At 47.4% G+C, this 14,869-nt stretch overlaps 1 protein-coding gene across 5 annotated transcripts in view; it reads left to right on the top strand.

Annotated features, from left to right (window-relative positions):
* The window catches only part of rasal2 (RAS protein activator like 2), a 121,585-nt gene that overhangs the window by 97,631 nt on the left and 9,085 nt on the right, over positions 1–14,869 (top strand). For 4 of the 5 annotated variants that reach the window (XM_078265146.1, XM_078265144.1, XM_078265143.1 and 1 more), the window contains 8 exons: positions 694–933; positions 3,141–3,342; positions 6,557–6,756; positions 7,699–8,080; positions 10,491–11,066; positions 11,155–11,307; positions 13,635–13,837; positions 14,484–14,571. In XM_078265146.1, the coding sequence (XP_078121272.1) occupies positions 694–933; positions 3,141–3,342; positions 6,557–6,756; positions 7,699–8,080; positions 10,491–11,066; positions 11,155–11,307; positions 13,635–13,837; positions 14,484–14,571 (2,044 nt within the window). The remainder of the gene's footprint in view (positions 1–693; positions 934–3,140; positions 3,343–6,556; positions 6,757–7,698; positions 8,081–10,490; positions 11,067–11,154; positions 11,308–13,634; positions 13,838–14,483; positions 14,572–14,869) is intronic. The other variant, XM_078265145.1, reaches the window with a different exon arrangement.

Genomic DNA, 14,869 nt, shown 5'->3' with positions numbered 1-14,869 from the left:
TCCTTCCTTCCTTCCTTCCCTCCTTCCTTCCTTCCTTCCTTCCTTCCTTCCTCCCTTCCTTCCTTCCTTCCTTCCTTCCTTCCTTCCTTCCTTCCTTCCTTCCTTCCCTCCTTCCTTCCTTCCTTCCTTCCTTCCTTCCCTCCTTCCTTCCTTCCTTCCTTCCTTCCTTCCCTTCCTTCCTTCCTTCCCTCCTTCCTTCCTTCCTTCCTTCCTTCCCTTCCCTCCCTTCCTTCCTTCCTTCCCTCCTCTTTCCCCTCCTTCCCTCCTTCCTCCTTCCTTCCTTCCTTCCCTCCTTCCTTCCTTCCTTCCTTCCTTCCTTCCTTCCTTCCTTCCTTCCTTCCTTCCTTCCTTCCTTCCCTCCTTCCTTCCTTCCTTCCTCCCTTCCTTCCTTCCTTCCCTCCTTCCTTCCCTCCTTCCTTCCCTCCTTCCTTCCTTCCTTCCTTCCTTCCTTCCTTCCTTCCTTCCTTCCTTCCTTCACCCCCTTCCTTCCTTCCTTCCTTCCCTCCTTTCCTCCTTCCCTCCTTCCCTCCCTCCTTCCCTCCTTCCTTCCTTCCTTCCTTCCTTCTCTCCTTCCCTCCTTCCTTCCTTCCCTCCTTCTCTCCTTCTCTCCTTCCTTCCTTCCTTCCTTCCTTCCCTCCCTCCTTCCTTCCTTCCTTCCTTCCTTCCTTCCTTCCGTCCTTCCTGTGTCTGCAGCGTGTTTCCCCGGGAGCTGAAGGAGGTGTTTGCGGCGTGGAAGCAGCAGTGCGTCGCCCGTGGCCACCAGCAGGACATCAGCAAGCGTCTGATCAGCGCCTCGCTCTTCCTGCGCTTCCTGTGCCCCGCCATCATGGCGCCGTCGCTCTTCAACCTCATGCAGGAGTACCCAGACGACCGGACGTCCCGCACGCTCACGCTCATCGCCAAGGTCATCCAGAACCTCGCCAACTTCACCAAGTAAGTGTCCGCAGAGGGGGGGGGGGAGACCACAACTCCACTCCCACTGGCATAAAATACAAATCAGACTACTGTAATTAAAGCCTAACTCTCGCCAAAATGCAACCTAGGGTCTTGTTGTGAATGTACCTGAGTCAAACTTTCATTTAAAAGCCTATTTAGGACAGAAACGCCACTTTTAAGATGGACCGTATTCTGGTTTTTGGGTCAAATGGCCTTTTGGGAGAGCTAGGGACGCTACTATGATAGCATCAAAATAGCTATTTTTAAACCACTAAGAAGGCTCGACACAACATGAAGTATCACCAGGGGCTCAACACATGACCTCGAGCATTGAGAACATTGTTTGTGTCCCCAGAGTTTACTAAAAAGAGGTTTTGAACAACTCACCGTAGCTGTTGGTTTCTCCGCTCGCTGCCATCTTTATCAGTCCAAAAGTGTTGATCTCTGAATGCAAATGAACGGACTCCAGAGGATGAAAATGTCATTCTTATGAGGCTCCTTTTTCAACTACAAAGGTCAATATTGTGTTTCACTAACGACAAAACATTTATGCATTTATATGGAACTAAGCTTTAGCTTTTCCGTCCTAAATATGCTTTTAAACGAACGTTTGACTCGGGTACATTCACAGAAAGACTCTAGGTTGCATTTTGCAAGAGTTACGCTTTTAAGGGATATAAAACATGAGAAGACATAGAGTTAAACAATACAATCCAGATGTCTCTTTTTCACAGAGAATGATGCTAAATGCTAAATCTTCTGACTGTTTTCCCTCCAACATATTTCCCTAAACCTGGTCAACAATGCTCAGTATCACAGAGGTAAAGACATATCCAACATTAGAGACAAATGAAGCATAATTACAACAACACAGGCTTCATAAACAAATGAGTTTTTGGGATGCCAGCAGGAGTACAATGTACCCAAAGTTATTTTGATAGTTTTAGACGTATTCTCTGGCGAGCTGTTAAAGGGTAACTTCTTGTTTCTTTTTTTCAACTTCGATCACCATCACCAAACCCACCAGACTCCATGTAAATAATCAGGACTTTTAGCGTGTATAGAGCCAGCATATTTCCACCAGACTCCATGTAAATAATCAGGACTTTTAGCGTGTATAGAGCCAGCATATTTCCACCAGACTCCATGTAAATAAGCAGTACTTTTAGTGTGTATAGAGCCAGCATATCTCCACCAGACTCCATGTAAATAATCAGGACTTTTAGCGTGTATAGAGCCAGCATATCTCCACCAGACTCCATGTAAATAATCAGGACTTTTAGCGTGTATAGAGCCAGCATATTTCCACCAGACTCCATGTAAATAATCAGGACTTTTAGCGTGTATAGAGCCAGCATATCTCCACCAGACTCCATGTAAATAATCAGGACTTTTAGCGTGTATAGAGCCAGCATATCTCCACCAGACTCCATGTAAATAATCAGGACTTTTAGCGTGTATAGAGCCAGCATATTTCCACCAGACTCCATGTAAATAATCAGGACTTTTAGCGTGTATAGAGCCAGCATATTTCCACCAGACTCCATGTAAATAATCAGGACTTTTAGCGTGTATAGAGCCAGCATATCTCCACATGTAAATGGGTGAATTAAGGGTTTATTTCAACCAAACCAGAGTGGTGATTGTTGGAACAGTGGAAAGATGAACCAAGACGGCTTTTGGTAGTTTTATTTAGTTTCTGTCCACTTTGAATGAAGTGTGTTTTACGATGATAAAAGTAGTGATTATTTAGTTTAGACCTTTTAGTTAAAGCCCTGACACACCAACCCGACGGCCGACCGTCGACAGAAAAGCCAGTCGGACTGATCAGTCGTCTCCCTGAGGTCCAAAAAGTGCCTCAGAACACACCGAAGAGACGCCGACATGAGCGTACGTTCTGCGCGTGCGCGAGACGTAATACAAAAAATGACGGAAATGACAAACGCGTCACTTCCCGGGTTTCCTTTTAGTTTAACATGAACCAGTTGAGTAAAGCTGGTTATTCACGTGTGTCAGATTTTGCAAATAATCCACATTATGTTAGCATTAGCATGGGAAGCTAACAGTCAGCACTGAGCCAAACAAGCTTAGAAGTTAAAGTCAAAAAGATCTCAGGGGTTTAAGCTACAGAAGGTTTCAATAAAACCTGACAACGTGGAAAGAGGAATCTGACTTTGGGGGTTTCTGCGTGTCGTCGTCTGCAGGTTCGGAAACAAAGAGGAGTATATGGCCTTCATGAACGACTTCCTGGAGCACGAGTGGGCGGGGATGATGCGTTTCCTGTCGGAGATCTCCAACCCAGAGACGCTGTCCAACACGCCGGGCTTCGAGGGTTACATCGACCTCGGCCGCGAGCTGTCGGTGCTGCACGCACAGCTGTGGGAGGTCGTCTCGCAGCTCGACAAGGTGCGCTGGGGGTGTGTGTGTGTGTGTGTCTGTGTGTGTCAGTGTATGTGTGCATGTGTGTGTGTGTGTGTGTCTGGTGCGTGTCTGTGTGTGTATGCGTGTGTGTCTCTGTGTGTGTGTGTGTGTCAGTGTTTCGGTGTGTTTGTGTCAGTGTGTTTGTGTCTGTGTGTAGGGGTTGTGTGTTTGTGTCTTTGTGTGTGTGTGTGTGTATATGTGTGTTTGTGTGTGTGTAGGGTTTGTGTCTTTGTGTGTGTGTGTGTGTGTGTGTGTGTGTGTGTGTCTGTGTGTGTGTGTTTTTGTGTGTGTGTAGGGGTTGTGTGTGTCTGTGTGTGTGTGTTTGTGTCTGTGTGTCAGGGGTGTGTGTGTGTGTGTGTGTGTGTGCTGTGTGTGTGTGTGTCTGTGTGTGTGTGTGTCTGTGTCGGGGTGTGTGTGTGTGTGTGTGTGTCGGGGTTGTGTGTGTGTGTGTCAGTGTTTCGGTGTGTTTGTGTCTGTGTGTAGGGGTTGTGTGTTTGTGTCTTTGTGTGTGTGTGTATATGTGTGTTTGTGTGTGTGTGTGTGTGTGTGTGTGTGTGTGTGTGTGTGTGTGTTTTTGTCTGTGTGTAGGGGTTGTGTGTGTCTCTGTGTGTGTGTTTGTGTCTGTGTGTCAGGGGTGTGTGTGTGTGTGTGTGTGTGTTTGTGTCTGTGTGTGTGTTTGTGTCTGTGTGTGTGTTTGTGTGTGTGTGTGTGTGTGTGTGTGTGTGTGTGTGTGTGTGTCTGTGTGTCGGGGTTGTGTGTGTGTGTGTCTGTGTTTGTGTCTGTGTGTCAGGGTTGTGTGTGTGTGTGTCAGTGTGTGTGTGTTTGTGTCTGTGTGTAAGGGTTGTGTGTGTTTGTGTCTGTGTGTGGGTGTCTGTGTGTGTGTTTGTGTCTGTGTGTAGGGGTTGTGTGTGTGTGTCTGTGTGTGTTTGTGTCTGTGTGTAGGGGTTGTGTGTGTGTGTCTCTGTGTGTGTGTGTGTGTGTGTGTGTGTCTGTGTGTGTGTGTGTGTGTGTGTGTGTCTGTGTGTGTGTGTGTGTGTCTGTGTGTCGGGGTGTGTGTGTGTCTCGGTGTGTGTCTGTGTGTAGGGTTGTGTGTGTGTGTGTGTGTGTGTTTGTGTGTGTGTGTGTCTCTGTGTGTGTGTCTGTGTGTAGGGGTTGTGTGTGTGTCTCTGTGTGTGTGTCTGTGTGTTGGGGTTGTGTGTGTGTGTGTGTGTGTGTCTCTGTGTGTGTGTCTGTGTGTCGGGGTTGTGTGTTTGTGTGTGTGTGTGTCTGTTTGTGTCTGTGTGTAGGGGTTGTGGTGTGTGTCTCTGTGTTTGTGTCTGTGTGTCGGGGTTGTGTGTGTCTGTGTGTGTCTCTGTGTGTGTGTCTGTGTGTCGGGGTTGTGTGTGTGTGTGTGTGTGTGTGTGTGTGTGTGTGTGTGTGTCTCTGTGTGTGTGTGTGTGTGTGTGTCAGGGTTGTGTGTGTGTGTGTGTATCTCTGTGTGTGTGTGTGTGTCGTGTGTGTGTGTGTGTGTGTGTGTGTGTGTGTGCGTTGCTGTGTGTGTGTGTGTGTGTCTCTGTGTGTGTATCTGTGTGGGTTGTGTGTGTGTGTGTGTGTGTGTCTCTGTGTGTGTGTGTGTGTGTGTGTGTGTCTGTGTGTGTGTGTGTCTGTGTGTAGGGGTGTGTGTGTGTGTGTGTCTCTGTGTGTGTGTGTGTGTGTGTCGTGTGTGTGTGTGTGTGTGTAGGGTGTGTGTGTGTGTGTGTCTGTGTGTGTGTGTCTGTGTGTCGTGTGTGTGTGTGTGTGTGTGTGTGTCTCTGTGTGTGTGTCTGTGTGTCGGGGTTGTGTGTGTGTGTGTGTGTCTGTGTGTGTGTGTGTGTGTATCTCTGTGTGTGTGTGTGTGTGTGTGTGTGTGTGTCTGTGTGTGTGTGTGTGTGTCTGTGTGTGTGTGTGTGTGTGTGTGTGTGTGTGTGTGTGTGTGTGTGTGTGTGTGTGTGTGTGTGTGTGTGTGTGTCTGTGTGTGTGTCTGTGTGTCGGGGTTGTGTGTGTGTGTGTGTATCTCTGTGTGTGTGTGTGTGTCTCTGTGTGTGTGTCTGTGTGTCGGGGTTGTGTGCAGTGATGACTTAAACATGTTTTCAGGGTTTCCGTGGGGTCTTAAAAAGTCAGATTATAAGTCTTCATATTGTGTTCTAGGTCTTAAATAATTGTAAACAGGTCTTAACTTTCCTACGTCCATGTAACGCCTCTAATGTTTGTTTATTATTCCGTGGAGGTGTAGTTAGCTGTATCATGACTACATATGAGACAACATCTGACTATAAGCCCGAGTCTCTTTCAGATCGTAACACACATTTTATTCTTTAGGAAGTGCAAGTTTAGTGATACTTAGCTTGAAAAAACTGAATTCAGGGCTTAGTTGATGTGATAAAGGTCTTACATTTCATTCATAAAGGTCTTAAAAAGTCTTATATTTGACTTGGTGAAACCTGTAGAAACTGGTTTTACACTTTCTTGGATTTTTAATATTTTTTTAAATGATTAAACGAGGACTCAAACCAGCTCAGAGAGAGATTTCTGCAGCTAGCTGTCAGCAGAAGACTTCTGTATGAAGAGAAATTAAACAATATATATATATATACATATATATAACGAGAGAGAGAGAGTGGTCTTATGTTATGTCTGGGTTAATACGGTAAAGAATGAATGCTGTTATTGGCCCGTGCTGTGTGTGATGTGAACATCTGATGACATAAATAACACGAGACATAACATCAGCAGCAAAGATCACCTCATCGCTGTTCATTTAACTATTTGACCCACGCTGCGTGGCTGAACTTCACAGCATGGCCTGAACTCACCACCCTCACCCCCCCCATCCACCCCCCCCCCCCTCCGGCTGTGCTGCGGCTGCGTCCAACCTGTCGGAGCTCGGCCTCTGCATGGCTCTGCTGTGTTTGCTGTGTTTCTGTCGGTAGAAGCATGTTGTTTCTTAGTTTGGATTTTTGTTCCCATTAAGTTTTCCTTCATTTGTTTTTCCTCCCTCCCTCCCTCCTTCTGTTCTGTTCCCTTCCTGTCTGGCCGACTCTCTCTCTGTTCACTGTCCCAACACCACCATTGCATCCTGGTGCTTCCATTCAAACCATCCACACACACACATACATCCACACACACACACACACATACATCCACACACACACACACACACACACACACACGGCGACCCCAGGGTGAAAATTCCTTCCTGCAGGCCACCGTAGCGAAGCTGGGCCCGCTGCCGAGGATTCTGGGCGATATCTCTCGCTGCCTGGCCGCCCCGACGCCCGTCCAGCAGCAGCTGCGACGTTTCCAGGAACACAACTCTGCACACAACATCAGCGGCAGCCTGTCGTCAGGGTTACAGCGCATCTTTGAGGACCCCGCCGACAGGTAACCAATCAGCTGCCAGATTAGACTTCCATTCAACTAAAACTTATGACAACTTTGGGGTTCATGGATCAGAACCAGAGGTGGGAGAAGTATTCAGGGGGCTCATCATTTGACACTGAACTGTTCAAGCTGTTCTGGGACTCCCTCGTATGACGGCCTCCATGTAGCGCCTCCATCTTTATATACATTAACCAAAGAGAGACATACCTCCATCTTTATAATACATTAACCAGAGAGGGACATACCTCCATCTTTATGATACATTAACCAAAGAGAGACATACCTCCATCTTTATGATACATTAACCAAAGAGGGACATACCTCCATCTTTATGATACATTAACCAAAGAGGGACATACCTCCATCTTTATAATACATTAACCAAAGAGGGACATACCTCCATCCTTATAATACATTAACCAAAGAGGTAAGACAACTCACGTCATGCAGTTGTAACACAGACAGCTAGAACAGCTGCGTGGAAACGATGGAGATACTAAGAGATCATTTTGGGTTCGGCCACCGTAGGAGGAAGGGCTAGAAAGTGATGTTCAGCTGGTTGTCATATACAGTTTCACCACTAGATGGGAGACATTCTTACACACAGACCCACATCCAGATGTTGGGTCTGGGAACTCCCCATTGGCTGGGCTCAATCTGAGGGGCGGGATAAAGGGTTGTCTTTCAAATTCCCTCTGCACGCAATAGGATAGCTCTCAACCAATGAGAGCAACGCTCACGTCACATCTACGTCTTCAAGCTCAGTTGGAGGCTGCTCAGTAACGCTCAGCCATCACCGGGAAAGAGCTTCTAATGTCCTTCACTGGTCTCCGTCCAGAGACACGGGACCTGCTGGTCCAGTTTATTCTGACTATGGTTGTCCATTAATATTTACAGTCTATGCTTTGACCCTGACTCGTGTGTCTGTGTCACTTCCTGTAGCCGCAGTGACGCCCGCAGCCTGCAGTCTCCGCTCAGTGACGCGATGGAGGGTTACGTGCGCGGGCAGCGCCCCCTGCTGGCTCCGCAGCATCCCTCAGCCCACGCCAGCTTCTCCGACCCTGAGGAGCGGGACGTCCCGCTGCCCAACGGCCGCAGCGTCTCCCTGGTGGACCTGCAGGACCCCCAGAGCCTGGGGACGCCACCGCTGCCACCGCCACACCACGAGGCCCCGCCCCGCCTCAGCAGGGTCGGCTCGCAGGCGTCCATCGGGCACGCCGCGCCCCCGCTGCCGCCGCCGCTCAACTACTCCAACCCGCTCACGCCTCAGCCACTCCACGCCAAATCCTCGCCCCGGGACGGCCAGCCGCAGAGCGCGCCGCAGGTCAGTGGTGCAATGTAACTAAGTACATTTACTCCAGTACTGTACTTCAGTCCACATGTTGAGGTACTTGAATCAGAGCTTGATTCATTTTTGCACACCCCTAATGAATATTGTACCTTTTACTCCAACTTCATGCAGTAGAAGTACAGCAGTATTCTTATCTTCATGCAGTAGAAGTACATCAGTATTCTTATCTTCATGCAGTAAAAGTACAGCAGTATTCTTATCTTCATGCAGTAGAAGTACAGTAGTATTCTTATCTTCATGCAGTAGAAGTACAGCAGTATTCTCAGCTTCATGCAGTAAAAGTACAGCAGTATTCCCAGCTTCATGCAGTAAAAGTACAGCAGTATTCTTATCTTCATGCAGTAAAAGTGCAGCAGTATTCTTATCTTCATGCAGTAGAAGTACAGCGGTATTCTTATCTTATTCTTATCTTCATGCAGTAAAAGTACAGCGATATTCTTACCTTCATGCATTAAAAGTACAGTAGTATTCTTATCTTCATGCAGTAAAAGTACAGCAGTATTCTTATCTTCATGCAGTAAAAGTGCAGCAGTATTCTCAGCTTCATGCAGTAGAAGTACAGCAGTATTCTTATCTTCATGCAGTAGAAGTACAGCGGTATTCTTATCTTCATGCAGTAAAAGTACAGCAGTATTCTTATCTTCATGCAGTAAAAGTACAGCAGTATTCTCAGCTTCATGCAGTAAAAGTACAGCAGTATTCCCAGCTTCGTGCAGTAAAAGTACAGCAGTATTCTTATCTTCATGCAGTAGAAGTACAGCGATATTCTTACCTTCATGCATTAAAAGTACAGTAGTATTCTTATCTTCATGCAGTAAAAGTACAGCAGTATTCTTGTCTTCATGCAGTAAAAGTACAGCAGTATTCTTATCTTTATGCAGTAAAAGTACAGCAGTATTCTTATCTTCATGCAGTAAAAGTACAGCAGTATTCTCAGCTTCATGCAGTAAAAGTACAGCAGTATTCTCAGCTTCATGCAGTAAAAGTACAGCAGTATTATTATCTTCATGTAGTAAAAGTGCAGCAGTATTCTTATCTTCATGCAGTAGAAATACAGCAGTATTCTGAGCTTCATGCAGTAGAAGTACAGCGGTATTCTTATCTTCATGCAGTAAAAGTACAGCAGTATTCTTATCTTCATGCAGTAGAAGTACAGCAGTATTCTCAGCTTCATGCAGTAAAAGTACAGCAGTATTCTCAGCTTCATGCAGTAAAAGTACAGCAGTATTCTTGTCTTCATGCAGTAAAAGTACAGCAGTATTCTTATCTTTATGCAGTAAAAGTACAGCAGTATTCTTGTCTTCATGCAGTAAAAGTACATTAGTATTCTTATCTTCATGCAGTAAAAGTACAGCATAATTCTCAGCTTCATGCAGTAAAAGTACAGTAGAAGTACAGCAGTATTCTTATCTTCATGCAGTAAAAGTACAGCAGTGTTCTTATCTTCATGCAGTAAAAGTACAGCAGTATTCTTATCTTCATGCAGTAGAAGTACAGCAGTATTTTCAGCTTCATGCAGTAAAAGTACAGTAGTATTCTTATCTTCATGCAGTAAAAGTACAGCAGTATTCTTGTCTTCATGCAGTAAAAGTACAGCAGTATTCTTATCTTTATGCAGTAAAAGTACAGCAGTATTCTTGTCTTCATGCAGTAAAAGTACAGTAGTGTTCTTATCTTCATGCAGTAAAAGTACAGCATAATTCTCAGCTTCATGCAGTAAAAGTACAGCAGTATTCTTATATTCATGCAGTAGAAGTACAGCAGTATTCTCAGCTTCGTGCAGTAAAAGTACAGCAGTATTCTTATCTTCATGCAGTAAAAGTACAGCAGTATTCTTATCTTCATGCAGTAGAAAGTACAGCAGTATTCTTATCTTCATGCAGTAAAAGTACAGCAGTATTTTCAGCTTCATGCAGTAAAAGTACAGCGGTATTCTTACCTTCATGCATTAAAAGTACAGTAGTATTCTTATCTTCATGCAGTAAAAGTACAGTAGTATTCTTATCTTCATGCAGTTAAAAGTACAGCAGTATTCTTGTCTTCATGCAGTAAAAGTACAGTAGTATTCTTATCTTCATGCAGTAAAAGTACAGCATAATTCTCAGCTTCATGCAGTAAAAGTACAGCATAATTCTCAGCTTCATGTAGTAAAAGTACAGTAGTATTCTTATCTTCATGCAGTAAAAGTACAGCAGTATTCTCATTGTATATACGTAGGATATCGTATGTATCTGTTCGTGAGAATGCGTTTTTGCCCATTTTCCTGATGAAACTGAATACCTTTATGCATCCATTTCAATGCAGGACTTTTACTGTAACAGAGTATTTGAACAATGTGGTATTAGTACTAGGATCTGAATACTTGTCCCCCCTGCTGCTGCAGGTGAGGCGTCCCCTGCACCCGTCTCTGAGCCAGCAGCGCAGCCTGCAGCCCCTCTCCTTCCAGAACCCCGTGTACCACCTGACCAACCCGGCCACGCGCTCTGCCCACTCGCTGCGACGTGACTCCAGCTCAGAGAACCTGAGCACGGAGAGCTCGCACAACAGCCACAGCAACTCGGACGACTTTGGCAGCCAGGTGGGCGCCCAGGGCCGCGCGGCGTCCAGCAGCAGCCTGGACGAGTCGGGCAGCCGGCGGAGCGCGCAGAGCGAGGAGTGCTCCACGCCGCGCCGCCACGCGCTGCCCGACCTCCCGCCAGGCACCGCCACGGCGGTCGCAATCCCCCGCCAGAGCACGACAGCTGGGACCGCCCACATCGTGAAGGTGGAGCAGCAGAGCAGAGGAGGGGGCGGGGCCAGGACGCCGCGCTCCCTCCCTCTCAGCGCCTCGCTACGCAGCAGCAGCAGCGCCAACACGGAGCCCACGGCCACGCCCGCCCACGCCACCCGCCAACAGCCCGTCGGCCCCACGGACAACGTGGCTCCGCCTCCGAGGAGCATCGCCAAGACGACGCAGCAGGTACAGGGTTTCCGCAGGGTCTTAAAAAGTCTCAGGGCGTTTTCACACCTACCAAAACGTTTCTCTCTCTGCTCTGGTTTGTGTTCAGGTGGCGTCTCCCGTGGAGGCGGCAGCGGTCGCCGTGGCGATGTCTCCGGTGGAGCGGACGGCAGCCTGGGTGCTGAACAACGGCCAGTACGAAGAGGAGGAAGAGGAGGAGCGGGGAGAGAGGAGCAGGGAGGAGGGCAGGAACACTGAGAAGGTACATCAGGCTGCATGTCGATTTCAATGCTTCCCGTTCATTTCTATGGGAGCAGCCGTGCAATGCATTCTGGGAGCGTCGCGGGGACTTCGGAGAAGTCGGGGTGTCGAGTCACCAGCTCCTCATTTGCATAAAGTTAAATCCAACCAACTTTATGCAAATGAGGAGCGGCCGCCTCTCAAAATCTGACGAAAATCTGTCAAACTGACCTTTGTTGATGTGAAGACAGATTCAGCAGCTGCACGGCCTGTTTCTCTCTCTTCAGATGTTTCCAGAAACACGTTACGGTGAAATATCTTCGTCCAATCAGCTGCAGCCATCGCGGTTGTAGGAGGGCGGTGCCTGTTTTCTTTGCTTGTCATTGGTCAATGGAGAGAAACTGGAGGCGAGCCCACTAGCGTGCAATGCTGGGAAGCATCTGTGAAAACAATGCGTACATGGACACGTACTAGAAGGGTTTCCCGATGGGGGAACGTTAAACTCCACGTCGGGTTAGGGATTATTAGGGTTGCACGATATTGACAAAATGTGATATTACGATATAGGTAATAATTTCAAAAGTTACGGGAAAACGCATCAAAATAGATTCATAACTAATACCGTATTTTCCGGAGTATAAGTCGCATCAGTCAAAAAATGCGTCATGAAGAGGAAAAAAACATATATAAGTCGCACTGGACTATAAGTCGCATTTATTTAGACATTTATTTCACGAAATCCAAGACCAAGAACAGACATTTAATCTGGAAAGGAGAGTTATTAAACTACCCAACAGCCCCCAGAACAAGGGGCTGAATACGGTAGGTGTCCTCTACGTTAACGTAACACATTAACAGTTATTAAACTACCCAACAGCCCCCAGAACAAGGGGCTGAATACGGTAGGTGTCTCTACGTTAACGTAACACATTAACAGTTATTAAACTACCCAACAGCCCCCAGAACAAGGGGCTGAATACGGTAGGTGTCCTCTACGTTAACGTAACACATTAACAGTTATTAAACTACCCAACAGCCCCCAGAACAAGGGGCTGAATACGGTAGGTGTCTCTACGTTAACGTAATACATTAACAGTTATTAAACTACCCAACAGCCCCCCAGAACAAGGGGGCTGAATACGGTAGGTGTCTCTACGTTAACGTAACGTAACAGCACTGTTGACGAGCCTCTCCCAGCAGCACGTTGTTCAAGCACCCATCTGTGGACTCCTTCCTCCAGCTCTGGCCATCTGGATTTCAGCGCGACTAGCTTTCTTTGTTTTCTTCATTGCAGTGAGACTAACCTTTTCTCCAGTCCCTCACAAGTTTCTCTCTCACTCCAAACTCTCCTTCTGCTGCTCGATGACCGTTTCCGGCTGCGTGTTGTACTACCTGCAGCTTCTTTTCTTTCTCAGTTGTCTTTAGGAGCAGCATATAGTCGTCACGAGCCTAGAGCGCCTCTCGCGGCTGTAGACGGTAATGTTTTCAGCATGAAATAACATTTAAAACATGTTACATTATATATATTTTGATATATATAAGTCACACCTGACTATAAGTCGCAGGACCAGCCAAAGCATGAAAACAAGTGAGACTTATAGTCCGGAAAATACGGTACAACACAACATTTATTTCAACTGACAGTCATATGGAGCTCAACAGTCCCGCCCCTCCTCTGAGAGACCTTGGGTTCCAGAAGTACATTTCCCGTCATTTCTCCCGTTGACGTCTGGAAAAATCCGTATGTAAAGAGTTTACAAGACCGTGTACATATCGTCATCTCAGAGCGAAGGAACTACTCCTCCCATAAACCACCGCGCACCACTGAACAAAGGAAGCTAACGTTAGTTTAGCTAACAGCTTATTCGGCTAACCGCTAGCTGAGACAGCATGTACGTCAGCTGTAGACGGCTTCACCCAGCGTTTAGTTTGAGTTAACGTTATTTTAGACTGAATCAAGCTGTCAGTTAGCGGTTAGCCCAATTAGCTGTTAGCTAAACTAACGTTAGCTTCCCGGCAGAGGCTAACGTCAGAAGCGTGGAACAGATCGTGAACCGTGCAGTGTCGTAAATCCTCGTGACGGATCGTGCAGGCAGCACAGATCGGGTACTGACACCCCCCCTCCTCACCAGCATGAGCTCCACCAATCAGAGGCATCACTGTGGGATTGTGGGTAATGAAGTACTTATCCAAGACATCGCGAATAAAAGACATTTATCTCAAAACAAGGGTAGTGCCCCATGATTTGTGGCGTCTATATGAGCATATACAATCGCTGAGTCATGTCGTAGCTGGTTTTAAGTCTACCATCGACGGTTAACCCCCTCCCCCCCCTCCTCCCCTCCTCAGTACGAGCTGGAGATCTCGCGGCTCAAGGAGCGTCTGCGGGCGTCGGGCCGGCGTCTAGAGGAGTACGAGCGGCGGCTGGCGGCCCAGGAGCAGCAGATGCAGAAGCTGCTGCTGGAGTACAAACACCGTCTGGAGGACAGCGAGGAGAGGCTGCGGAGGCAGCAGGAGGAGAAGGACAGCCAGATGAAGAGCATCATCTGCAGGTACGGACACTCTCCGCCCTCCTGGGCTGCACTGGGCGGGGAAAACAAACACTCTCCGCCCTCCTGGGCTGCACTGGGCGGGGAAAACAAACACACTCTGTAGGTATTAAATTACATGGTAGGAGATGGTAGAAGTAAATTGTCACTGATTGTCGTGTCTCTGTGCGTGTGTGTGTGTGTCTCTCTGTGCATGTGTGTGTGCGTGTGTGTGTCTTTGTGCGTGTGTGTGTGTGTGTCTCTGTGCGTGTGTGTGTGTGTCTCTGTGTGCGCGTGTGTGTGTGTGTCTCTGTGCATGCGTGTGTGTGTGTGCGTCTGTGCGTGTGTGTCTCTGTGTGTGTGTGTCTCTGTGCGTGTGTGTGTGTGTCTCTGTGTGCGCGTGTGTGTCTCTCTGTGCATGCGTGTGTGTGTGTGCGTGCGTGTGTGTGTGTGTCTCTCTCTGTGCGTGCGTGTGTGTGTGTGTCTGTCTCTCTGTGTGTGTGTGTGTGTGCGCGTGCGTGTGTGTGTGTGTCTCTGTGTGTGTGTGTGTGTGTGTGTGTGTCTCTTTGTATGTATGTGTGTGTGTCTCTTTGTGCGTGTGTGTGTGTCTCTGTGTGTGTGTGTGTGTGTGTCTCTTTGTATGTATGTGTGTGTGTGTGTGTGTGTGCAGGCTGATGGCGGTGGAGGACGAGTTAAAGCGGGACCACGCAGAGATGCAGGCGGTGATCGAAGCCAAACAGAAGATCATCGATGCTCAGGTAACATCCTCACGCTTCCTGTTAGTTTCATCGTAAACACACTTTAAATACAGCACGGGGGTCAAACTCAATGTCACTACGGGCCACGCTGGACGCACAGAATCACATCAAGGGCCCGACTTATTGACATGCTTTTATAATATCTTTGACTGTATTATTGCACGTCTCATATAGCCTTCTCACTGACAGTTTGGTCGACATTAAGCCCCAAAAAGTTCCTTATCCATCATAGAAGCACGTTTCCACACAGAAACCTGTTGCTGTGTGGAAACAACAGGTTGCTGTGCTTCCACACAGG

The sequence above is a fragment of the Sander vitreus genome, chromosome 12, assembly GCF_031162955.1.
Source record: "Sander vitreus isolate 19-12246 chromosome 12, sanVit1, whole genome shotgun sequence".
Lineage (NCBI taxonomy): Eukaryota > Metazoa > Chordata > Actinopteri > Perciformes > Percidae > Sander > Sander vitreus.
Note: the sequence above shows the minus strand (reverse complement) of the source record. Positions and strands in the feature narration are given on the sequence as shown.